General features: G+C 42.2%; 1 protein-coding gene and 1 non-coding gene across 4 annotated transcripts; both read right to left on the minus strand.

Annotated features, from left to right (window-relative positions):
• Positions 1-706: 706 nt before the first annotated feature.
• CFAP418 (cilia and flagella associated protein 418) lies at positions 707-13,533 on the minus strand. Of its 3 annotated transcripts, none has more exons than XR_012649863.1 (7): positions 13,336-13,531; positions 11,705-11,804; positions 9,188-9,258; positions 8,612-8,677; positions 7,701-7,796; positions 4,304-6,032; positions 707-845 (listed from the first exon to the last, which is right to left on the minus strand). XR_012649863.1 is itself a non-coding variant. In XM_075023649.1 (7 exons), the coding sequence occupies exons 1-7, from the start codon at positions 13,476-13,478 to the stop codon at positions 5,303-5,305; spliced, it is 618 nt and encodes a 205-aa protein (XP_074879750.1). In that variant the 5' UTR covers positions 13,479-13,533; the 3' UTR covers positions 942-5,302. The 3 variants fall into 3 exon arrangements, 2 of the variants coding, with proteins under 2 accessions (XP_074879750.1, XP_074879749.1); XM_075023649.1 differs by lacking the exon at positions 707-845 and having other exon boundaries at positions 942-5,312; positions 5,901-6,032; positions 13,336-13,533; XM_075023648.1 differs by lacking the exon at positions 707-845 and having other exon boundaries at positions 942-6,032.
• Positions 13,534-13,693: 160 nt separating this feature from the next.
• TRNAS-AGA (transfer RNA serine (anticodon AGA)) lies at positions 13,694-13,775 on the minus strand. The gene has a single exon. It is a non-coding gene; the product is annotated as a tRNA-Ser (tRNA).
• Between the last annotated feature and the right edge of the window lie 12,977 nt (positions 13,776-26,752).

The following is a 26,752-nucleotide window of genomic DNA, read 5'->3' on the forward strand; positions in this document are numbered from 1 at the left end:
ATTTGGATGACACTCCCTCTTTTACCAGTAAAATAAGCAAACTCCAGTTTCATGGTTTAGATGTGTTTGTGCTTCTAGTTAAAAGCACCTTATCGCTTCTACAGAAATAGACACAACTTCGCCGGTTATCGGAGATCACATTTACTTCCATCCACTATAAATCTGCTTTGTGCATTCCCACTTACTGGATTCCCAAAGAACCAGAAGAGAGTTCAGAGAGTGAGACTTCACCAAAACCTTAGCCATGGCTCATGGCCAATGAACTGCTGGATGGAGGTCTTCAGATGATTCTCACTGCCATTTCTCAGACTGCTTGCTCTGCAGCATCTCTGGTCTACATTGCTTTCCTACATAGACAGAAACAATTTTTTGGTATTTCTAAATCTTGGCCTTTTACTATTTCCTTTTTAAGATCTGCCATCTTTTCATACCTTGAGTGATGTGCCATATAATTTTTGTATTGAACATTAGAAGATCCTAACGTACACAACCTCTACTTGCCAAAATTACTTAACAACCTTTTCAGGGAAAATTAATTTGGGCAGGGTGAAAGGTAAATCCTGAGGCAATTTAGTTTTTCTACTGATGTTATTAGAGGATAAACATATACATACATATACCTACATACACACACAGAGACACAGGGTTTTTTTATGCTTCTTTAGCTGAGAGCTAAAAAAGTTAATCTGTTTTAGTACTGGTCAAGGACCACTTCAGGACCATTTGGATGAAGTCACACAAAAATAAAGTGGAGTTGCCACAGATCTGGCTACCCCACTTATAATCACACTAGTAGGAGACAAATGCAAGAAGCCTCGGTTGGTTGAATGTAAATCTTCATTATTCTAGAAAAAAAAGAAGTATGATCTTGTATTAGTGAAGCAGAAACTGAACCGTAACACTCAGCGGTGTTGCTCTGCCCTCTACAGACTAGATTGTATAATCACATTTTACCCCAAATTGCATACTTTTAAAGCACATCTAACCCAACAGAAAAGTTGTCAATGTGAATTAAACGTACATGGTCACTACCTTCTAACGGTGCACTGTGACACTGCAAGTCGTAAATAAGGTAAGTCAGGAGTACTCCTGAGGCAGTGGGTGTTTTCTGTGTGTTCTCACAGAGTCCACACTGCCCACTAGGTCTGGGAAGTAATTATTGCCTGAACAGCACCAACGCCTGGAGTCCAAATTCAGAATGGAGTATAGGAAATATTTATGCCTGTTACTCTAAACGTATGCCATGCAGCATTTCTCCATGATGGAGAAACACCATTTGTTCCAACTCCCATCTGTAGAGCAACTTCTTCCTGGTACTAAGAATGGTTTTCTACAGCGAGATCCAGGGGACAGCAAATGCTGTGATTCCTTGATTGATCTCCCTCTTTTAAGTGACCAGTGTGATGCTAGTGAAAACCTGCCTTGACTGATACACAAAGGTACCAGCATCCCACTCTGCAAGAAGTTAGCTGTATGCCCCCTTCCACAGCAGCTGGCTCCACCTTTTATCCTAGATAAACATCCAAGAAATGTGGTAAATGCAGCCACCTTTACGAGCTCTCTATAATTTAATGTGCTCTCCTCATGTTATCTGGTAAAGAATGTTAAAGCTCATTTAATTTTCAGGTATTTGCTGCATCCCCATCGAAGTGAGAAAACACACACAACAGTACTTATTGTTTCTTATGAGCTGGACAGTGTTTTTGTACTAAGGGCATTTCATAACCCTTCTGACAGAGAAAACATGGTCCTACATAACTTTTATAAGGCTTCTCTTAGGAACAACACAATAGCATTTATACAACACACAATTCAGATTTGTTCCAACTTTTCACTTTATTGAAGCATCAACATTTGAAAAATGCGTTCCTTGAAGCACACATGCCAAGTCCCAGGAATCATATGTGGGCCTTGCAAATGAGCAGCACCTGATGCTCCTTTACTCCATCCCCTACAGGGTGACCTGTCTGCGGTTATCAGATGTCACACAGCAGACAAAACTGGTCAGGTCTTGTACAAAAAGAGCCTGGCAGGAAGAAAAATTTGCCTACGCAGCTCCCAGCACAGTCCCTCTCCTATTGTTTGACTAGCACATGTGCTGGTTACATGACCCAAAGACTTCCATGTCAGGAAACAAGAGAAGTGAGCAGTCTTTCAGCAAGTGGCAGCTTCCAGTGCCTAGCATTTGCAGAATACCTTCGGTACAAAACTGAAATGGGTGCTCAGAAAAAAAAAAAAAATCTTTATTCAATTTTATATAGTGCAGAGCTTGCAATGTGTGATGCTGTAAGTTAAATTTTATGGCAGGGCAAGATCCTTAATAATTACTCTACTGAGCTATACTCAGCAACTGGGTTGGACACCCTCCATAGTTTGCAGGTAAAACAAGTGAGATATGGTCAGAACAGCACATTAAAATTTGATAAAGAAAAGCTATAAGAATGCACTATGTACATCTGAATTGGATTCCTATCCAGAAGTACTGCAGGAACACAGATTTAGAAAAGTTGGTATGACACTAAACCACTGACTACATTTCCAAGTGAATGCTTTTGTGTGGATTTTCATTTTGTCATCCTTCATTGGTTTTGTTTTGTTGAGGGATCTGCTGCAGAATAAAAAATTTCCAAGCATATCACCTAAGCAAAATGAAAGCCTCAAGTTTTCACCTTGCCCATTTCACAAACAGAAATGGTATTATTACTTCCAAAGAAAAAAAATGGAGGAAAACAATGGTCACATTTATACATAGCAAAACTGTTCTCCAGTACTTCCGTTTGACAACAGCTGAATGGCATTCTTAAACAAAATTCTTTACATAGTCCCTGCTATCTCAGATAACTGACACGGAAATATCACTTAGGGTCTGGGCTACATCTTGAAAACCTTGTGCAATCTTACAATACCTTCCTCAAATGAACATTCAAGCTCTAATTTTACCTTTCTTTACATTCTTTTCATTGAGGACTTTGGAGTGGTTTGTGACATGTAACCGAAGAAAGTAAAGGAAGGGAAATCAAATACTTAATACCACTCCTCTTTCCAACAAAATAATTATATTTAATGACATAGTAACTATTATCAGATCTAGAAATATGCTAAATTCTGTAATGAAAACCAATACAATAAGCACTATTTCTGCACCTGTTTAAAACTTCACTTGGACAAAGAGCTGTCATATCCCACCATTCTGACCAAGGCTAGAAACAAGTAACTATACTTAAATAAGCATGATGATTTCAGGGGAATGCTCAGGTTTTCACACACATTTACCAATAAAGATTGTCTCCTAACATTTTCAGTGCTTGGAATGCAGTCTTAGTGGCATTAGTGATACAATCACCCGGCAACAATCTCCACCCAGAAGAAGAACTCTCTTTCTACAACTCTCCAGGCTAACAGAAGACTGAGGGATGAGGTGACCTTGGAGAAATGCTGACTAATGTTGTCAACAGATATTGGTGCTAACCCTTTTTACTTCTCCTACACTCTTAGTCCTTTTGCCTCAATTCCTTCCTAGCCTCCACTTTTGAAGTGCTGCAGGCTGTATTTTTGTCATAAAAATCACTAGAATGGATGTCTTGGACTTTTGTTTCTGCATGATTTGCTCCACACACTTGGTAGTGCAAACTGTTCCAGAGAGGGTGACTATTTCTGTTGGTTTGTTTAAAACAGGGTACAGGAGACACGCTCCTTTTCCAAGTCATGTAAGACTCATGAACTGAGATGGGTGTTAGGATTTCCCCATTTCCTGCTTACAAGTTGCAAGCCCAACTTTTTCCCTACATTGTGGCACAAGTTCCAGTGCAAATGCAGGCCAAAAGAGCATCCTGTGGGGCTACTTGGTCATCAGTTTCAAATGGCTTTGGAACAGGCAAGCTAAGGCAACTCAGCACTTTTTGAAATGCATTCTTCTTCAAGAAGAATGGAAAGTAGGTTTCTTCTTCTCTAGAGCTTGTTAATAAATTACATACTACTGCTGGGTTCTTCTCTTACCATTAGCACTGATGTTCTCTGGGACTGGAAATCGCTCAGGCCCACCTGAAGAAAACCCAGGAACACTGCTTACAGTCCACACAGGGGCTATCTCTTCACAAAGGACAGAAAGACAAGCAGACCTCTTCCAGTAGCTGACTTAGTATTAATCAGCTGGTCTCTGGGTCTCTCTGTCTCCTGAACCTGCAGTTTTAGACTCTAGCAGTTGAAACTTCAGCCTGAAGCACCAATTGCATTGAAAACAATACATGACCTTAAATATGTCTATACCATTATGCCAAGTAGTACCTCTCCAAAGCCAACTCACCTCTGAACCTACTAGCAAGGCCGCATGTGGCACTGGAACATGCACTCTAGAGCACCGAAGCACTGTGTATGTAAAGCACTGCCAGGCCTCCCAGGCACACTGCTGGTCCTCTGCAGGTTCTAAAAAACACTCATGGAGGGGGAAGGTGAGCAGGATGCAGAGTACATTGTGCCTCTGGTCACTACCGAGATCTGCTCTTTCAGAGGGGTACAGACAAAGCAACAGGTTCAAGAGATGACCTCTATAAGAAAGAACATGCAATTGTTTTGGAAAAGCTCAGAAAAAGAACAAATGTACAAATTAGGGCCATGAGCAAAACTTCACAAAAAAAGAAATGGCTTTGTATAGCTAGAATTGCACAAAGTAATTTTGAATTTATCTGTACAGTATCACATAGTGCATAGCAAAAATACTGACAGACTTCCCATTTTGAGACACTTTTCAATTTAGTAATTGCCAGGACTGGTAATCCTTTCCTTCCTCTCTGCCCACCCAAACCCCATATCCATCTCCTGTGTTATTTATACAGAATGAAAAGAAAGAGCTCATAAACTATAGTGACATTAACTGTAATCAACACAATTCACCAAGTAACATGATACTGGAAGTAGTTTTATGATGTTACTGGGGGAAGGGAGTGTGTTGAAACAGGACAGTTACACTTTCTGAATACATAGTATTTTGAAGTGAAGCTGAAGTGAGAGCTAAGTGAAACTGAAAAAAATCCAAATTTGAATGTCAGTGGGGATATATATTTTCTCACTTAAAAGCCTAAGCCTTTTTTCCCTTGAAAATATTGATAAAGAGTTATACACTCTTCAGAATCTCTTTAAAATTGCACAGTATTTAATAATTGCACAATAACTTGTTCACCTCTTGCAGTGAAGGCTGAAGGGAAGTCCAAGAAATTCACTGTGGTAAAAGTCTTTAGTCAGCAGAAAGTGCTTTGAAGAAAGCAGTAGGAACTGGATGGAAATTTCCAGCACTTGCAGTTTTTGGCTACTGGTGGCTAAAAGAAAGTAAAGTTTTGGGGTGTGCTGAAACCTTTGAGGTGAGAGCTGATCTTGCAGTAATTTTTTAAGAGATCTACAACCACTTGCTCATTAACGGCTATGAGCAAAGCAGAACAGCAGTATTAATTTCTGTGCAGAAATTCATATGCTTGTGTGTCATGGCTGCATCCCAACCCACCATTTTGAGTCCAAGATTCTGCAAACATGGGAAATAAGGCGCTCTGCTAGATATAAGGAACAGTCTCAAGGTGCTTTGCCCCATGCCTAAATCTGTCAATTTCCTCTTCCTTTCTTTAACACTACTGAGTATAAGCTTTAACCTCATTTAGCATCTAGAAAGCCTCCAAATTGATTGTTTCTTCTAATAAGTCAACTCCCCACATTGCTTGCAAGACAGATAAATTGAGAAAAAGTTTTCAGGTTGAAGTCTGGGTGTTATAATCTATTTCTAGATATAAGTATTCAGGTTTCCATCTGTTCTCAGAAAACTGTGGGGGGACACAAATTGAGTTTATGACCTGTTTCCACACAAGTAGGTACCACGCACAAAAGGACTTCATTCTGCATGTTTACCACAAACCCACCGAAGCTGCTGGTCTGTTTGGAGGTCAGTTAATTCATCAATGGATCTCCAGCTGCACTGACAAGCATATGCTCGTGCTCCTTTCTTCTTTATCATCTTTGCTCTTAGTTTACTGAGCTCAGGCATATTATTCCTGCCAATCAAGTGAGTTCAGTTTAGGATCATGCATTTTTTTTTAAAGAAAAAAGATTCCTAAGGCCATTTCAATTCAGAAAAGCTCTTCAGAACATTTCTGAGTACCATTGTCATGAATGAATTTAGGGATGTGTTTAAATTCTGTTTTGAACATAATCCTTTCCTGAAAGCAGTCTCAGTGTGTACTTGCTGTATTCTCAGATCAACTGGAGATTGAAATTTTTGTAAACAATGTCCTCGGTCAGGTTTAGAGACCCTGTGTGAGCTCCAGAGAAAGAGTTGGGAAGAAAACTAGATAGAGTTAATTGTCGTGTTAAGAAATTATCCAAAAATGTATTTATCTTATCAAACTTACTGTAAAAACCCCTATGCAGAATGGGTACAACAACAGATAAAATTTTCATCTGGAACTGTTATTCAGGATGGTTGTTAAAGTGACTGAAATGAAATGGCCTTAAGAGGGAAGAACGTACATCAAACCACAAGTAATTCCTATGCAAGCATCAAGCACAACAGATTTAGCATTTTAACTATCCCTGCTCTCATGACCTCCTCCTGGCCATCAATTACTGACCACTCAGTTGCTCAGAAACAACATTAACAAGTCCAGCTAAATAAAGAAAACCCAGAACAAACATCAAAGGAAGAATTTTTAGAAAAAGAGGTCAGACACCTATCATGGAAGGCAAATGTTTAGTCTTCAACTTTGTTTTTTTTAAACTTCAGATTGGTCAAAATAAATTGATTAAAATCTGTAATCTTTAGCAAGATATTTAGCTATGTTACAAGTATCTGATACTAAGGCCTTTCATTTCTTTTTTTTTTAATATTAATTTCAAGAACTCAGAAGCAGAATAATTTTGACTTTGAGTCAATAAAAGAATCATATTTTTATTCAACCTTTCCAGTTACCAAACTCATCTCAGGAGACTAGTGCAGCACTATATTTTTAATGCTGCTTTAAGTAATGGGAAAATAAGATTTGCATTCAAAGAGAAATACAAATTTTGAAACTGGAAGGAAAATACAGGAAAAACCTAACATGTAATACAGGAAAAATAATGGAAAAGGAGATGATGTACCCACTACTGTTCACCTCCAGCTGTCCACCCCCTGGTGGCCAAGCACATACACTGAACACATTCACTACCTCCAACAGTTAACGGGCACATACAGAGACTACTAAAACCCGAGGCATTCCAATTTGATGTCTGTATTAGGAGCATGCCTACTACAGTACTAGGTAAAAACCCAAAATCTGACTTGAAACAATCACAGTTTGTATGACTGAAGGTACGGTGAGAAGTACATGCTGAAAAATCTGCATTCATTTTGTAGGCATCCTGCAATGGCACACCAGAGGTCAACCCATCACACAGAGATTGCCTGCTCATTTCAGCAGTAAAGTTGCCTTTTGATCCATGAAACTTGAATTCTTTTTAAAAAGCACAGAGGTAGAGTGACGGGGGAAGAAGTGGAAAGGCACGATTATGGGAGATGTTGCATCCCTCTCCCTGCAGACTTTCCCACCCAATCCCTGAACAGGTTGCACACATGCTCCTTTTTAAGTAACACAGGAGTGCTCAGGACTTTTCATCTTTTCCATTCATATCAAGCCCCAAAGCACAACAACACAACACTAATACCAAACCCACCTCAGACATACCTGAAAAAAAGATAATCACAGGACTGATCCCAGATGTAGTCATTGAAAAGTGACACACGGAAGTCGCAAGCAGTACAACGTAGTTGATCACACGTTCTGGCCAAAAAAGAACAGAAAGCTCCAAGAGCTTATTACAATCAGAGAGGCTACGCGGATCATAGCTGTTTTAAAGTACAGCGCTCACTCAGAAATACTAGAAGCAAGGTTACCCTCTAATCTTAATTTTTTGACATCTCTGGCACATTCATTATGGTATATGTTTTAACTATGTGATCAGGTATTATTTTTACAGGTTCCTAACCTCACAGAACACATGAAATAAACTGATATTCTCTTGATATATTCACTTTAGTCTTCCTCACTGGTATGGCACCTGACCAGCATCCAAATATGCATCAAACGCATAATTACTACAAAAAATCCCACAAGGAAAAGCAATAACATTCTACAGGATATTGGGGATAAATCTTTAAAGTACCTCTCCTACTAAGTACAGCTGCAGTTGCAAAGCACTCTGACTATTTTCATTTCAGGCTCTGGGATGATTTAAACCAGTCCGCTGATTTAAGTCACATACTCAGCATCACACAGAAAGATGAAGAGAGGCAGGGAAAAATAGCAATACTCTACAGCAGCAATTTTCTTAACTACCTGTTACTGATATTTGGAGTCTCGTGTCTCATTTGCACACATCTTTCAACTCCTCAAATGAACAAAAGATCTAGTGGTCAACACCAAAGGACTGGAAGGGACCCGCTGACTTCAACTGCAGTTTCAGGCAGACATATGTTTAGATGAATATAGGGCTGTCCTGTCCAGTTCAAATGCAGAACACTGTACCGCCACAGAAACACAGTTGTGAATAAAAATAATGATAAAACAAGTAGAACTTTTTTTTTCACATTTCCTACCTTTTTGAAATATTCGTTCCTATGCCATATGGTGAAGAGCTTCCACCCAGGTACACTGGACAGCATCTATATGATTTCATTAAAAAATATTAAATTATAGCAAAACATTTTTGAGAAAGTAGTACAATGCTTCTCCTAGTTTAACAGTATGGTATTTCTAAAATAATATTTATTAAATATAGGCAAAGCATCCAAATGCTTACAAACTATAGAATTTTAAAATTTCCATTACCAAGGTGTTCAAAGAAAAACTCTACAACAACCACTCTCTCTACCAAATATATATGGGACTATATATTGCAGCATTTGATAAATGTGTATGTCCACAAGTCAAAGGAAGCTGTTGTTCAATAACTTAAACAATTAATAAATTTATAACAAATAATTTTGACCACATGAAAGCACATTAGTAATTCTTCAAAATCATCTGTTTATCTTTTTCTTCAAAAACAATACTTCTCTGAGTACTCAGTTTCTTTCTTAGTTAATGTCAACACAGATTGAACAGTAGCAATATTATTAGACTGACAACAAGCTATAATCAAGCTATGTTCAACATAAACATTTTTTACTTACCTTTTCCTATGAGCCTGTACAACAACACTATTGCTTTCAGGTCTGAGACTTGCAGAGTTAGACTTCAATTTCTATTTAAAAAGCAATCAAAGAATAAAAGGCAGCATTACAGCAAGGTAACAATATTCTGTTTTACTTAATAAGCAGGAGCCAGAAAATCTCAGTCACAGAAGAAGCGGACTAAGAATCTGGGAATTTTATTGCTTATCTTTCTGTGACACTCCCCGAGACAAGAGCTGTTGAAGTAACGGTTAAATGAGGAACAAGGCTTCTCTTCCCATACTGAGTTCCCAGCTCTGCATGAAGGAATTCAACACTACACGATCACTTTGACTTTACAATCAAGATTTAGTATTTCATGCCTGCTTTTTAATAATTTTGCTTTTAAAAACAGTTTAATTTAGCAACCTTCTCCCTCAGGTTTTTTGAGCTTTTGTTTTACCGAAAACACATCAAGGACCTACGTTATTCAAAAAGATAAAGTGCCTTTGAAAAGTTTATTTGCTGCACATAAACCACGTTATTTGATTTCTAGAATACTTGAATTCTAGATCCTAAATGAGAAGTCCTAGGAATATAAAATGATAAAATTATGGAAATTTACTGATGTAGTTCTCTCTCACTCAGACATATGTATTGTGGTATACAAGTGTTTTTTGTTGGTTCAGACTTAGCCATTCTGTAAGAAATCAAAGACAACCAAAGCAAAACCAACGTCGCTCATGAAAATAAGAGCATCTGCACAGGGGGTTATGAAGTATAAATAATACAATTTTCTACTGATGATACCTAAATGAATATCTATTTTCAATGCCTTCTATCACTCTGAATGTCTTAACAATGCAAATTTGCAGCTTCATCACCACCTCCTGCTGTCAAACAACAGAAGTAATTTGCAGATGATACAAAATGGGGAGCAGTGGTTGGCATGCCAGATGACGGCATTGCCATTCAGAGGGACCTCAACAGACTGCAGAAATGGGCTGAGAGGAATCTGTTGAAGTTCAGCTAAGAGGAAATGCAAATTCCCGCCCCTGGGGAGGAATAACCCTGATGCACCAGAACACGCTGAGGGCTGACCAGCTGGAAAGCAGCTTTGCAGAGAAGGTCGTGGGAAATTCAGTCAATGATAAGTTCACCATGAGCCAGCAGTGTGCCCTTGCAGCACAGAAGGCCAACAGCACCCTGGGCTACATTAGGAGGGATGTTGCCAGCAGGTCAAGGGAGGTGATCCTTGGTCTCTACTCAGTACTGGTGAGACAGAATCACAGAACCATTTTGATTGCAAGGGACCTCTTGAGATCATCTAGGCCACCCCCCCTGCTCAAAGCAGGGTCAGTTTCAGCAGCTTGCCCAGGACTGTGTCTAGTTCAGTTTTGAAAATCTCCACAGACAGAGACTCCACAACCTCTCTGGGCAGCGTGTGCCAGTGTTTGACCACCCTCGCAGTAAAAAAAGTGTTTTCTTGTGTGCAGATGGAATTTCATGTCTTTCAGTTTGTGTCCATTGCCTCTCGTCCTGTCACTAGGCACTATAGAAAAGAGTCTGGCCCCTTCTTTACTCCACCCATCAGGTATTTACACACATTGACAAGATACCCCTGGAGCCTTCTCTTCTCCAGGCTGAACAGTCCCAGCTCTCCCAGCCTCTCCTCATATGAAAGATACCCCAGTCTCTGAATCATCTCCACAGCCCTTTGCTGGAGGCTCTCCAGTAGCTCCACCTCTCTCTTGTACTGGGGAGCCCAGAACTGGACACAATACTCCCGATGTGGCCTCATAGACATGTCTGGAGTGCTGTGCCCAGCACAAAAGAGACATGGACATAATGGTGATTAAGGACTTAGACCATCTGACATACAGGTAGAGGCTGTATTTGTAGAGAGCTGGAATTCTTTAGCCTGGAGAAGACAAGGGTTAGGAGAATCTTAGCAATGTATAAAAATACATGACAGGGAAAAACAAAGAAGATGTAGCCAGACTTTTCTCAGTGAGGCCCACTGACAGGAGGAGAGGCAACGGGCACAAATTGAAATACAAGAAATTCCGGTTAAACATATGAAAAAACTTCTTTACTTCTTGTGAGGGTGGTCAGACACTGCAACAGATTACTTAGGCTGTAGAATCTCCATCCTTGGAGATATTCAAAAGCTGTCTGGACACAGTCCTGGGCAACCAGCTCTAGGTAGCCCTGCTTGAGCAGGTGGTTGGACGAGATGACCTCCAGAGGTCCCTTCCAACCTCAACCATTCCGTAATTCTGTGATATCTGATGCTATGCTCTATCTTGAACTAGCATTTCCTTTAATTGCCTGTTACTGTCTGGGTAAGCCCACCTCTTTATAACTCTCCTGTTCCTCACTATATGATTGTTGCATTTTCCTTCCTGCTTTATTTTCCAAGTTCATCCTACAGCTTGTTTTAGTTAATTTTTTGCTTTATAACAGTTTTAGTTTATGGTGCTTTTCTTTCCATCGCTGAACCTCATCTGTTCTGCATTTCTCCAGACTCCTACTCACCAGAGGTGTTTTGGTAAAGCTGCTGTCATTACAGATTTCATCAATAATGTCGTCTATATTTTCTTCACTGCTGCCAGCACTCATTAACAGTTTAGCAGATCTGAAAAACAAACAAATCAACTTTCATTTCGTAGCATGACCAGAGCAGTTCTAACTGTAAGTAAGTTAAAACATAAAATTAGTTACAGCCTTTTCCTCTAGTATTTCTGTAGTATCTAAGGTAGGCCATCCAAATCATGACTGGACAGACGTAAACTGCAGGATGATGCCTTTCACTCCCTGTTGAAGTGTCCCATCATAGGCCTTATTTTTGCTTGCTTCTTTTATTTCCAACCACTTCTAGCCCTGAATAAAACGATGACAACATAACCCATGCTGCACTTACTAAGCAGTAAATTGGGCAGCCCTGATTTTTCACATTAATCTTCAGCAGCAGGAATATGGAAAGGTCAGGGGGAGTTCTCTCCTTATGCTATACAACTGCAGGGGTTCTGAAGGAATTCCTGCCAAACTGTATGCATTTAGAGAGATCACCTGCACTTTGCTTTCACTCAAGTGAGGAGTCTTGTCACTCATCTGCTGTTTGCTAGCTCTTTGTCAGAGAAAGAGGCCTGTAGTACTACTACATCAACCAATCAAGAACAAATCTACTCCTGAGAAAGAAAAAAACTGTGTGATTTTTAAAAATATTATAACTAGACTGACTAAATTTAAGTGCTTATCTAACCATTATGCAAACAATGGGGAAGTCCCGTAATGTGGCCAAAGGTAGCAGGCTTGGTGGTCTTGCATTAGTCATTTGGGTCTTCAAGATCCTTGCCTGGGACTCTGAAATGCCTGCTGGGTAAGCGCTCAGCAGCCCACGTGTGGAGATATTTGGCAAAGCCCTTCTGGTCCACAGACCTTCCAATGGGAGTCTGAGATACCAGTGAGGGCCAGGATGGAAACCTGAGGGCCAGCAAAGACACCTGTGAGGGCCGGGATGGAAACCTGAGGGCCCGCAGCGGTGTGGCAGACCGCTTGGCAGTACGGTCAGCAGTGACCCTGTCACAACCAAACCTGTCAGTATTCAGGCCAGCATTTTCAAAATTGTGAAATTTGAGGTAGATACGTGAAAGTGTGGAGTGTAAGTTAAGCACTTACTGTAGAAGATATGGTTAACAGAATACATAAATGACTTAAGTATCAACAGAATAAAATGTTTGATAATACTATTGCTAAAGTTCTTCCTACTCTAAATCGCAGGATTTATAGATATTTTATATATATCACTTGGTCAGTTATAGAGCTAAGTAATCCCTGAGCCTAACTCACAAACAAATTGGTGTAGCTTTTAACGCCATATTTAATCCGAGGTTGGGATACTCCCCACAAAGACTGTCCGAAGTAACTCAGCTCGCTGGCAGACGACTCGGTGTTTAAAAGTCAGTACTACAGGAGATACTCGTTGACCGCCGGCCAGTGTTTCGGCTCCCGAACCTCGGTATTTTCGGCTCCGGAGGGGTCTCGCCGGACGCCGACCCCCTCCCGCCCCACAGGCCGGGGGAGGCGCGGGCTGCGCGCCACGCCAGCGGCCGCCCGCTCGGCGGGGAGGTGCGTGAGGGCGCCGGGACCCACGCGGGACCGCTAACCTGCCCTCCTTCGCCGCCGCTGCCGCCGCCTCCTCCTGCTCCTCGCCGTCGCCGCGCCGGTGCCCGCCCGCCGCCTCCCGCCCCGGCAGGCGGCAGAGCCGCCTCTCCACTTCATCCAGTAACCGGTCCAAGTCGTCCGCCATCTTGCCGCCGCCAGCGGTTGCCAAGGCGGCCCGGCGCCGGCAGGGGCGGAGTTTCCGCGCCCGGTGGGGTGGGGAGTGGGGGGGCGCCAGGAGAGCTCGACCGCGGCTGGGGCCCGGCCCAATCCTCCTGCCGCCCCGGGAGTCTGGAATGAACGAAAAGAAAGCAAGAAAAAAAAAAAACCAAACGAAAAAAGTGAGAGTCCGCCGACTCCCGCCGTAGTCGGCAGGATTCGAACCTGCGCGGGGAGACCCCAATGGATTTCTAGTCCATCGCCTTAACCACTCGGCCACGACTACGCACGCTGTAGTATTTTTTTTCCGTCGCACTAGGTCCAACCGCCGAGGCTGCCGCTCCGCCTCGGCCTCGGCCTGCCGCCCCCGAACGGGCCGCTGCGGCACGGCCAGGCCGCCGCCTGGAGCTTTACAGGGACACGTCACCTGATACACCTGTGAGGGTTATGGTTTGGTGTTTAGGGCATGTCTCCTCATGGGGCGGAGTGAAAGACATAAAATAGAGTTGATGCTTCATGTTTCTGTTACATAGTTCAGTATGCTGTATATTGGTCTGCCTAGAGTAAAAAGAAAGGGTTACACCGCGCTAAATCCTGCGGGAGAAGCCCGTTTTTTTTTGTGTAGATTAGAAACACTTGTGGAGAGAATGGCCCTAGCCCCCTTAAAAACAGCTATGCTCCCAAGCAGACATCCCCGACAGCATTTGGGGAAGTTGGGGCCGGCGCTGGCATGGACGGTGAGATGCTGGCAGTACTGGGCTGGGGGGTGGCCGGTTCCGGCCGGTTCTGGCTGGTTTCAGCCAGCGTGCTGAGAGAAGTGTCTGTGGCCCTGCACCGCTTCCCGCCTGGCTGTGGGGTTTCTGGGGCTTCATGCTGTAGTACTGCAGGCCTCACTTGACAAAGAGACAACTTAAGAAAGTGGGATTTTTTTTTTTTTTTGGAGGGGGGGCATTTTATTTAGCATTTTTGAGGAAAGTGTCATAAAACAAGGTCCACCTATCACTGTGTTAATAAATCCAGACAAACGTAGGAGGTGTCAGTCACTGGTCTCCCAATGTGTGCTCCGGCCTTCTCTGTCTTCAGAGACAAATGGAAGGTCAGATGTCTCAAGGTGGACACACTGTTAGCATTGTCAATGCTGACACTTTGAGAGAAACGATAGAGGTGAATGCTGTATATTATTATATTTGATTAGAAACCCAAGGAAGCAATTTAGAGAGAGAGAGAGGTCCTGTTAAGCAAAACAAAGCATTGCCATTTCCTCAGGTCAGCTGAGAGAGAAAGCTCAGTGCTCGCCCCCCCCCCTCCGTTGCCAAGAGCATTTAAAATTTGTCAGCCTGTGATGAAGTGGGGGCTGCGGTCCTTAACAGCTCCAGGCAAAGCCTCTCGGTTATAAGGTGTTTTACAATTCTCCTGGTATTCCAAGTAATAAGTTGCAAGCCCTGATTGAATTCCCTTGTACTTAAGCTTTTATTTCATCGTTCCATTTTCCTCCACACGCATCATGGGGCTCCGTTAATACCCCAGCCTGTATCATGGCAGTGCTGCTGGGGGAGATGTGTTGGGTAGAACAGTTGTGAGCCTTCCCTGGGTTGATGTGATGGAAGAAACTAAATAGTGTTGATGCTGCTCCAGCTCTTTTAAGTGGTCCCTTGGTCAGGACTCGTTGTCGTGTAGGTAAATTCAATCCAGAAGAAATGGATTTTTGGGTGGAATTTTTACATTCATCGCTTGCAGCTGTGGAGAGTTTAAACTAATCACAATTCTCCCTGGTATGCTATCATCTCTATAATTTGAAAAAGGATCAGGAGCCCACAGGCTTGGAAAATCTTGAAGAAACTCTTGTCCTGAAATACATCATCACATGTGGAAAAGACCACTTGCTGCATCATCTTAAAGGAGCTTAAGAATGCCGAAATCCAGTATCATTCTGGCATTCTTTCAAATGGCCTTAGAAATCTGAGTACATTCTCTTTTGACTGCAAAACAGCTTCTTTCCCTTTCCATCAATCCTGTGGCTGTCAATGTGTCTGTTGCAAGGTGCCAAAAAATGTATGGAGTGTCTATGGGATAATGGTGCCAAAGTCAGGGGTGCCTCAAGGCCTTCTCCCATGAACCCGCTGCAGCATTTGCTCAGTTGAAAAGCATTTGAAATGAAAGAGACAAAAAAAAAAAAAAGGCACAGACCTTTTAAAATCCTTAAACTGCAAAGATTGTTTTTGTGCAGATTGCTGCCTGCTGTTTAGATCCTTGTTGTTCAAAACTTCTGAAAGGCCTGATGCAATCAAAGAGACTTACTGGGTCAAATTGATTCCAGACCAGTCCCTGGAATCACACTGGGGTGAATCTGACATACTGGGCCTTCAGCTAAGCTGTGGCCAGGAGAAAGGAGTTGTGGTCACACCCTGAATTTTGCCCTCTCTTAGGAAATGAGTGAATTTGCTTGTGCAAATCATGTCTCCCACTGGCTGCTTGGGGCTTATATTGGTGCAAACAGAAAGGTTACTGACTGCTGAGGGCTGGAAAAGTACAGAATGACCAGTTTGTCTGATGATGATGCTTTTTTTTTTTTTTTTTTTATACTTTCTCAGTATATCCTTAGTAAGAGAGGACAGAAAGCTGGAAGGTTGTCCTGTGTGGAAGCCATCATGTTCTCTAACACTCAAGCTACTGCAAGCTTTCTTAGCAATGCTGATAAAACTGGATTTTGCCACCACAGTGATGAGGACAAAAAAACTTCCTAGGGCAGGATGTTAATTTGCCTCTTCTGTTTTGTCTGGGAACCAAAGAGAGCCTTAACTGAGGTTGAGCAGAGCTTTCCTCAGCCCTCTTCTCTGAATGATGAACTCTCCAGGGCTTGGGTGATAATAGAGGTTAGCAGAGCCAGGGAATACCAAAGCTGTCATTTCCCAATGCTACCTGCTGCCAGCCAGGAGGGAAATGATTGCAGGGAGGCACTCTTCTTTTTGATGTGGTGATGGCCATCTCTTCCCCCAGAAGCTGGGGTGGAGGCAGCACAGTGACTGCCTCTTACCAAGGTGTTCTGCTGCCTCCAGCAAATGTAGAACCAGTTCAACTCCTTGCTCCCAGTCACAGGATATTGCTCTAATCCTGTTCCTGGTCACGTTCCAGTATAATACCATTTTGAGTGACACCACACTTATTTTCCAGTAGTGGTACAATGCATTGACATGAGCAAATTCAGGCTGAATGTAGATTCTTGGCCATAATTTAACCACTAGCAAGCATTTCTGTGGATGAAATTATTCAATGTAAAGATATCAGACTGGGAGACAATTTTTTGAAAGACTGCTTGGCAGCAAAAATAGCAGTCTGTGCAAGATTCCTCATATAATGTTATTCGTTTGTGATGTTGAGAGACAGCCTTGGATCAGAGGACAGTTTAAGCTGGAGGCCAGTTCAGTCTTGGACTTCACTGCTGATCCTTCCATCAACGGTGCCAGCTCAGAGGGTGAATTTTCAGTTTGGTTTTCTGGTACAGCTGCCTCACCCATGAGGGACCAGACTGGCATCAGGACTGGAACAACTTTCAGTTACTTCCAGCCTTCCCTCAAATTAATCATTTCAGAGTTAGGGTACGTGAGCACCCACCACCTGGTCCCTGGGCTACCCAGTTCTCTGGCAAAGGAAGATATTGCTGAGAAGAGCAGGTAAGTGTCCAGAGTGACAATCTGAGCCCTCGCTGTCAGGAGTTAACATACTTTTGGATGTTTGTAGCCACACGTGCCTCATTTTCAAACGAGTGTGACATTGTGGTGCTTAAAAAGGGAAGCAGAAGGTTTTCAGGACAGTATACAAAGCAAAAAAGTACTTGTCTGGGGGCCTTTTAATGAACCTGGCATAGTCCTGAAAACTGTTTATAACCATGACATTTCGATCTCTGTGAGGGCATAACAAACATTGTAAAGTCATTTCTGGGAAAAAACTGTTAGCTTGTAAGGCTGTGTATCAAGGAGATCACACTTCCAAATCAATGATAATTATGTGTAACTTCAAATAAAAATGGTGTTGCCAGGCACTGTGTGGCTTTACTGCACCTGCATTCTCTGGCACCAAGGGTGTCTGTCCCTGTAAAGCAGGGCAGAGAGAGGCACACAGTGATAAAGCAGGTTAATGCAGAAGAAACATCTCATCACAAGGAAAAAATGTTTCCATTTAAAGACAGAAATAATAATTAGTAGTAAACATAAAATAATTGGCCTGCCAGGAAGAACCTAAGCTGTGGAACATGAGTAGCAAGGAGCAAGCGTCCAGCAGAGAGGACTGGGGGCTATTGTGGAAAAATCCTTTCTACTTGCTGCCCATTGCACAGCTGCGGTGAGAGACAAACAACATGCAAGACCATCCTAGCTGAGGGACACAGGAGCTGAAACCAAAGCAGCGATAGTGTTACATCACCCTTGCCAAGGCTGGAAAATATTTTTCAGGGATGATTCTCCAGATGAGTTGTGAGCTGGGAATAACTAGCCTGTAAGCCATGGGGTCATGGCACTAGTATGCATGTGAGGGGGAAGATTGCTGTTTGTGTGAACTCCACGCTAAGATCCCACTCCCTGGCAGGGCTGATTCAGATTTTTCTTCCTCAGACCCCAAGATGATGCATCTCAGAGGCAGTCAGAGGTGGCAGTTGGTAGGGTTGGTGTTCTCACACATCAGATTCCAGATATACTCCTTTGTTTTACTGTATAGCATTTGCCTGGCTTCCTTTTCCCAGTAAAAGAATCCTGTTCAGTGAAAATGTACGTTAGGCAGAATCACACCTGTGTAACATGAATGTTATTTGCATGCGTGATTTTGTACAGGCTTTTACAGTTAAAATGACTTAGACGAATGTCAAGAGGAACAATGTCTTTTGCAGCTGAAAGCTTCCTTATAAAACCTCTCTCTAGGAGCTCAATAAATGCTAAAAGGAGATCTTCATGTCTGTAAGCCACTAATGAAGTTTTCATTTGGACTTGAAATAAACAGGTTTTTTCCAGTGTAGTTAATAACAGCACAGTTTTCAAAAGGGGGAATGATTAAGGGCAAAGTGAAAATTAAAAGCTAGAACCCCACTGATTTCAGCGGGGTCAGGAATTCACACAGAAGGTGAAAATCCAGTCCATCTCATTGCAAGTATCTGTTCCTTGCTTGAGGACACGAACTGGTAGCTCTCCTTCCAGCTCCAAGTCGCGTCTCCCAGCAGAGGGCATTGCAGGGTGACGTTACTGCTATTTAGGACAATCCGGCAGAAGGTAAACTGAACTTCAAGGCGTTGTTTGGCCGGTCTAAAATTTATTTTAATGACCTCCACTGGGAGAGTAGATTATCAGTCATTTAAAACCAAAAGATGCTGCTAGCAAACTCTGTAGTTGGAAGATAAAGGAATTTTTCCTTGCGCTCTAAAAAACCCTAATGCCTGAAAGAAAAAAACAATGCCAGAAGGCATTTGCTCTTCAGTGTGTCTATCACACAGTTGATTTTCCTGTTTTAAATGACACTGTAGGCTGAATTGCAAAGGCTTGTTTCAGGCTGAGATCCTCTTGACATTCTGTAAAAAATAATAAAATGTTCCCTATTAAAATGAAATGCAGAATTAAAGTAAAAATGATGTGAGCAACAAGGAGAAGAACGAAACAATCATTTGCAGTAGATGTGAATGACAAACATAATTTTAAAAAGGGGATATAAGAAAGGAGATTTTTAAAAAGACAAGGGTGTGCTGTGTATCAAACCAAGAAGCTATGGGGTACCCAGGTACCCATGGGCAGTGCATAGCCTTCAATGCCAGGTTTCTGTCTTTCCTGCCATCTCTGCCCCAAGCGCTGCTGCCCCCCCCCCCTCCCCCCCCCCTTACACATCAGGAGCACACCCAGGGGACAGACAAGGATGTAGCTACCATGCAGGGCAGATTAGGTGTCTTCTGACCCTGTCCCCACATCCTGGCCAGTCCTGTTCCATAACAGTAGTGCCAATCCACTTTCTGGAGGCAGTGGATTTACTGTATATGATCAGGTTGACTCCACAACACAGGCATCCTGCTACGTCTCTGTCGGCAGTCAGTGTTTAGTCCAGTTTATTGTGTGGCCACCCAGCAAACTGAGTGGGCATAGGCCTTGGAAGAGGAGAGTGAGGGACTGAGGGGAGAAGGGGAGGCTGAGGGGTGTGTGGAGCAACAGTACTTTCTCTTGTTTAGCATTTGTTTTTTGGCAGGTCACAAGAGGATTCAGCATGTTTGGAAGTCAGTACTATCATGGTAGTTTTACAGGTGGGGAAACTGAGGCACCCAGGAGATTGTATCCTGCTGGGGCTCATCAGGTAAAATCAGGACAGAAGTACTAAGAGCACTCCCATCTCTCCTGCTGATGAAGTCTCAGCTTAGTACATTGTACACTCACTGGGCTGCACCATATTTATGTGCTGCGGTGAGAAACACTTGCAAAATTAAAAAAGTGCAAGGTGAGCAAGAGTTAAAAAGCAAATTCTCCCACCTTGATTTTTGATAGTGTTCTCACTCAGGTTAGTTTACAGTGTTAAAACCAAAGGGACTTGAACAGAGCAAAGGTCCTGAATTTGAATTTCAATGAACGATACTGAGGGTGCGGTTGGGGTATTTTATAAATACCCTAAAAACGCCTAACAGGCATTCTGCTCTGGCAGACTTGAAAGGACCGTAACCTTTCCTACAGTTTAACAACACATTTCTCCATAAAACTAACTTAAGAGAAATTCCCTGCATTCCCACACTGAACACTTAGCAGTCTTTTCAAACTTATGATATAGCAGTAAATATAGCTTATAACCATAAAATTAAGGTTATGTGGACTTGTAACTTTTTATTTTATGCTAGCTCTGTGGGCCACTAGCAAATTCTACAGAGGTTACTGTCCTGAAGTCTGCAACAAATTACATAAGTAAAGTAAGAGGAAACAAAATGCAAAACAGAAAACAACCCTCACTCTTTAAACGGACACATTGGGTGTTTAAGGGGAGAAGGGCAAACAAAGGGAAGGGGAATCCACCATGAAATTCACAACTTCTCATGCTCTACAATTTCAATTTCTTTTAACATAGTTCTTTGTGCTGTACAAGGAACTTGCTAGCTTACATGGCTGTCATTGCACTCATGGGGTGTTTAATGGCTACAGAACAACTCAAGAAAGGGTGATAGATCTCATGTATAATGAGTAGTGTTTTCTTGGAATGCTATCAATGAGATTCTGGCAGCCTGTGCCAGGTGAAGCTCAAACATTGTGCAAAATGTAGATGATTTTTACTGTGGTGTACTCAAAAAATTGGTTTCCGTGTAGCTGCATCCTTGCAAATTGTATTAAGGATTGTGAAGTAACAGAGCCCCTGGCTTTACAGAAAACGTGCACTGCTTTTATTATGTGGTTTTACAGTGCCTAGAAAAACTTTGCCTTTCCAGTAATGTAACTGTGAACTAAAGCATACTAAAGATAGTCTGCTTTTGTTTCAGTAGTGACTGTAGAGTCAAGGTGCCTCACCTTCTGGGTTCCTGAACAAACTCTTTATAGTCCTCTGCTTTTAAGAAAATAGGTGAGCAGAATTTTGTAGAAATCAGCCCTTTCCAGGGTAAATTTGTGACCTTCTCCCAGTAGTTCTGTTGTCTGAAAACTTTGGAGGCCAAGAGCCACCCAACGAACAGATTTGTTTATCATGAAAGCTCAGTTTACTGAAATCTCTATCTGGCTTCTGCAGTGATTACAAGCATTTGGACAGCATGGAAATTGGATGCATCTTTACTGACTCAGGCCCTTAGCTAAAAGAAATACAGCCACAGCAGGAGGGGCCTAAGGAAGGGAGCAATTAATTTAGTTTTCCAATAGTATTGCAACAACATGGCCATCATAATTTAAAAGCCTTTGGAACAGTCTTCTTCGTTTCCTCCTATCCCACTCCCTCAACTTTTTGTCTTGGTCTGGCTTCTGTTCGCTTCACACAGCCTGCCAGACCAACCCGAGCCTGGCTGAACCCAACCGGTTGGTCCCTGACGTAATCCCGAATGGTGACCTGTGAGGCCGACCTCAAGATTTGCTGGGCGGAAAAGGACCCACTCGGTTTTAAAGTGCTGGCTCTGTTTTGTGAGGAGCTGGCAAAGTATGTTTTTCTTTTTACTTTTATAGCTTGTTCCAAAGTCCATGGAGGATACACAGCTGGCTGGCAATACCACAGCTAATTCCATGGCTGCAGAGTCTTAAAAAGCCTCTGGTGATGATGCTCGAAAGCAATGCACAGGAGTAGTGCACACTATGTAATATGTATGCTGCCTACAGACCTGCGTGCTCTCCACAAATGCACAACATTTGTGAGGTGTTTCATTAATCTGTGATGGAAATAAAGCACACATTTTTATAGATAGCAAGTTCTAAGTGCTCCTGATCTATGTCGATTTTGATTTTACCCCACTGCTCCTTGCTCTCTCTGTCTAATGCCACCGAAAGTGAATGACACCTTCCAAACATGTTTTACATTTTGGAAACTGCTTGTGTCTTGGAAAGAGCAAGCTGTTGTTTTGAAACTCTTTAAATGAATATTCTGATTCCAAATGAATTCATATTTGTCTTGTTTGGTTGTTTATTGATGATAGTTCTGTTTTCTCTAAAGTATGTATTTTTAATAGACTTTCTTTTTTCTTCTTGACTTCTGTGGGTTTACCAGTAGTCTGAAAAAGTCTACAGGACAAAAAGAACACAAAATTTACTGAAATTTACTGAAATTTCATCTAAATCATGACCCAGAAAAGCAGCATGAAGAGAAATGAACAATAATAACCCTTATGGAACTAATCTCATTTTCTCTCTTCTGATTAAGGGACGTTGCAAACATAATACATGTCTCTGTAGTAGCAATCCTAATGATAACTCTATGAAACATGGAAACTAGACAGGTCTCTCAAACACTTGCTGGTAGCTAGGATGAGGTAGTATGTGTTTTCCTGTTGTTGGGTAAAGTCACCCACCCAGTCCTTACATAATGGCCGCCTGTGAGCACTGACATGAATTATCTTACTGTGAGCATGACAGAGCTCATCACCTTCACTCAACTAAATATCAGCATTTCTTAATAACATAAACAAATCAGGACGTCTGCAGCTGAAGTTCACACTCCAGTTAGATTTAGGTACCTAAAACTTAGATGGGTTTTAAGCACCTCAGGGAGGCAGTAGCATCAGAGCCGGAGTTTTGGGGATTTTGCAAATGGCACCTAATTCTTCTTTTAATCTCATATTTCCTCAGTTGCCTGCAGTTCTGCTGCTAGGCAGGCTCATAACCATCTGAGTCCTAGCGTCTAAACCAGGTGGGGATCTAGAACTAGGTCTCCAAATGGGAAAGATCTTCTAGATGTTCTCAGAACCCAGCTCTCAGGGACAACATCAATAAATCCTGAAAGGTTGCAACAGAGCCTCCTTTCTTTCACAGGTTGTGGCTGTATCTTCTTTTATGACCCTCCACTCCCAAAGCCTAGAGATTAATGCCCTTACTGTGGTTGTGGAAAATCCAGGTTCAATTCCATCCCTTGCTCAAAAAAATCCAGAACTATTTTGCCCACCCATTTCAGGAAAATGATTTAGTCTCTTGTTTGGAGAGGTGTTCTCAGTTCCTCCTGTGGTGCAAAAAAGAAACTGAGACTCAGTTACTACCATTTGATGCTTGTTAGCTGTTACATTTAATGGAATTATCTTTGAGGTGTTTTTAGGGACATATTTCTCCAAGAGTGTTTAGAGTAATTTTTTCTTTAATTAATTGACAGGAAGACATCTCTGTAGGCCTTGGAGCACTGGCTGGAACATGAGTCCCACTTTTTCCAGGTGAGCGTCCCAGCAGGATATGCAGCCATACTTGTATGATTTTCACCTGAGAGCCTGGAAGGATGTCTTGTAGTTAGGGCAGGGAGCTTGAACCTTTCAGGCAGAGGAAGGAACTGCTTGAAGTGCTCTATCCGGTAGTATACTGTGTAAAAACACTGATGGTAGAATCTCTTCACACCAGCTTTTTAAAGACCATAATGATCTGTAGCTAGTTTCTGAAAGAAGGGCTTCAGGAGCAACTGTGGAGCTCTCGATCTTGAGAAGGGTACTCTGCAGCACAAAGAAAGGAGCTTCAGCTGTGGGGTGAAAGAAGGCTGCTGACACCCTATTGCTGCCCATGTTTCATGTTAGCTAGCTCTAGATATATGTCCCCTTGGTGCTGGGGATGTTGGGATCCCTTCCTGGGATTTCTGACTCAAACTACACACGTAGGAAGCCTAGCTGTGGAGGGGTTGTTTCTATTTCAGCACCTACAATTCAGGCACTGCGGCTTTCGTCATTCAGTCCTTGCTTCTTGTATTTTCAGAACCACAAAGTTTTCTGGCTTAGTGAATCTTGCTTGCCCAAGACCAGAGTTCAGATATGCAGCTATTCCTGTCTATCTCAATGAGTTGGGATTAATGAATCTCTTTTCTTTCTACCATTTATCTGGGGAATACATCTGAAAGGAGGTCCAGCTCCATAGTATTTTTATTTGTAGACAATCTAAGTTGTAACTATTGGTTATCTGCAGGGCATAACCATTTACTCATTCTGTGGGTACTGCTGAAGTCCACCTGAAAGAGGCATCCATCTTCTTCACCCAGACTTCTGTGAGGCCTCTCCAGTTGGCCCTGGCACAGTGTATGGTAGGAATCTAGACTGGAGTTGATAAAGGGATAAATAAATGCAATGTAGTCCAAGACCGAGGAAAAGAATGGCATTGGATCATTAGCTTAATAAATTATTTCTAGCTACAGGTCCTCTGTGTGGATCACATGATGAGCAATGATCTTTCACTCGGTGCTTTGGCAAATGCTGGGCAGAGCCACTGAAGCAAAAAGTAGTGAGCTGAACAGCTGTCTAGGAAAGAAAATAACTTGCCTCAAGAGATACTACTTTCATAAAGGTAAAATATTCTGAGTTGCATATTGACCAGGTTCAAGAGCTGTGTCCTGTGTTTGCAAGTGGTTTCCAGGCAGCTAAAATACTCCTAGGATACCTGCGTATCTGTGGTCTTGATTTTGACTTCTTTGTCTTTTGTCTTCCCCACCAATTTCTTCCTTCTTTCCTTTTCTTCCTTTTCCTAAGTACCTTCCTGGCCACAGGTACAGAATTACTCCTTCTTTTTGTGTCCCCTGCAACCCTGCCAACCAAACAGTGGTCTGAATTCAGGGCCCTGCCCTTAGCCTGCCTTGTCCCCACCTTGTCCCCACCTTTTGGGTGCAGCACCCCACTGCTGAAGGCTCTGTACCTTCTTACCCACAGGTCCCCAGCACCACTGAGCTCCCATCCCCTTCCTGCACACACTGGCTATTCATCCAGTCATCATCTTCACTTACCCTGGCATCCACTCAGGGCACCCACTGACGTCCACCTCATATCTTTGGTGTGTAACCTCCCAGCCTTGAGACCTGGCAATATTTTGGGGTTCTTATGGAGAAAGAGAGGCAAAGATTTGTTCAAAGAAAGAGATAAGACATAGCTAGTGGAGGATGAGGGGCAGAGAAGAGGGAGGAGAAGCTGCTGTGCTTGCAGGCAGGAACAGGAGAGGAACAGGGGTGGCTGAGATGGGCAGACATCTCAATGAGGGGAACATTTTCACAAAGAAGCAGAGTGGGGGGGCCTTGGCTGGTGCTTGCTAACTTTACCACAGGCTACATTTATCCAAAAACCAAAGGGGGGAAAAAGTTTCCTCCAGGAGAAAAACTGGGAGGATTTGCTCTTTGTTGAGACCAACGTGTGGGCAGTTTTCTATGCCTACCACCCAAGCACCAAGCTCCTGTATGATTCTGAAAGCAGGTTATTAGTTTCAATATAGTTTAAAATTTGCTTCTATTATTTGTTTTTACAAATGTCCATGCTATATCCATCATGGGAAAACCAAGGCTAGCCAATGAAAGCTGAGCTGCAAAAGCAAAGCTGTCCTATGAATGTAAAATGGAGTTTTATATAATCATGCATTTTATAATTATTATGATGAATTGTGATTGCTTTCCAGGCAAGAAATGACAATATCTGCAAAACTGCACCTGCAGCAAGGCTGTATTTTCTGTATAGTTCTGATGGAAAATGTGAATCATGGATTATTACAGTTTTGGTGGTGTTTTTTTTTTCTTCTTCTAAGTCATGGGTTTTCCATTATTTATTACAATTCCTTTAGGACAACACTGGAGTCTTGAGTATTAAATGTGTTCATATGCTCTGGGGTACCTGCATGTAGTTTACATGCAATTTATGGAAAAGAAGATAAGTGTTTGAGGAGACTGAACTCTACAGCCACTGGAAATTGGAAGGAGAGAAATTTTTACAGCTAGATCTCACAGTCTGAGTTAAATCTTAATCACAATCACACTGGTATAAATCCAGAGTAACTCCACAGGGAGCTTAATAGGGTCCTGACCACACTGCTGCTGAATTAAACACAGCTTGTGCCTAGCATGTTGCAAGCCAGCCTTTGGTGGAAATATCCTTTGGTCAATGTATGCAAGTCCAGACAAGTTCACAGGCAGGATCCCAATTGTCTTTTATAGTACTATTTTCTGGTGCCCTGCTGGAGTTCCTGGTAACCAAAGAAGCATAACAGAAAACTATAGTACAAGTCTAGAAAATATAGACCTAAGAGAAAAATGTAACCAATGAAAATATTACAGAAATGTGATACTAAGATTAACAAATGTCATTAGTCAGGTTGCCAGCTCTGTCTAAATAGTGCTGTAATGACCCTTGAAAGGAAATGAATAGAGTATTTCTGAAGACATTGTAGGAACTAGACAATATAACATTTCATAGGTTGTGTTTTCCCCTTTGTGTGCATATAGTCAGGGAAGAATATACCACATAGGAAAATTAGTGAGCCTAACACATTTAACATCATGGCTATCCCTGGCCTGCTTTCCATAGTTAGTTTAAAATTGTGTCCCATGGACTTGCAGCACTTTCTTTGATTTGCTGCCAATGTTTACTTAAGCAAATTGAAGAGCTCATGCTATAGTAGGGTAAAAAGAGTGATAAATTGCAAAAGCGCAGTGAATGTTAAAGCTAAAATTTTTTCAGCAGAAATCTGAAGAACTTATTCTCATGGCTGATAAATTTAACAGATTGAAAGGAAACCACACGGACACATAACAGTTGGAAACTGAAAGCTTCTGATAGAGGAGACAGATTCAAATATTTGCCACACCTGAAGAGATTTTGGCAAAGCATTTTTACTGGGTTCACTGAATCACAGT

The sequence above is a fragment of the Buteo buteo genome, chromosome 3 (assembly GCF_964188355.1).
Source record: "Buteo buteo chromosome 3, bButBut1.hap1.1, whole genome shotgun sequence".
Lineage (NCBI taxonomy): Eukaryota > Metazoa > Chordata > Aves > Accipitriformes > Accipitridae > Buteo > Buteo buteo.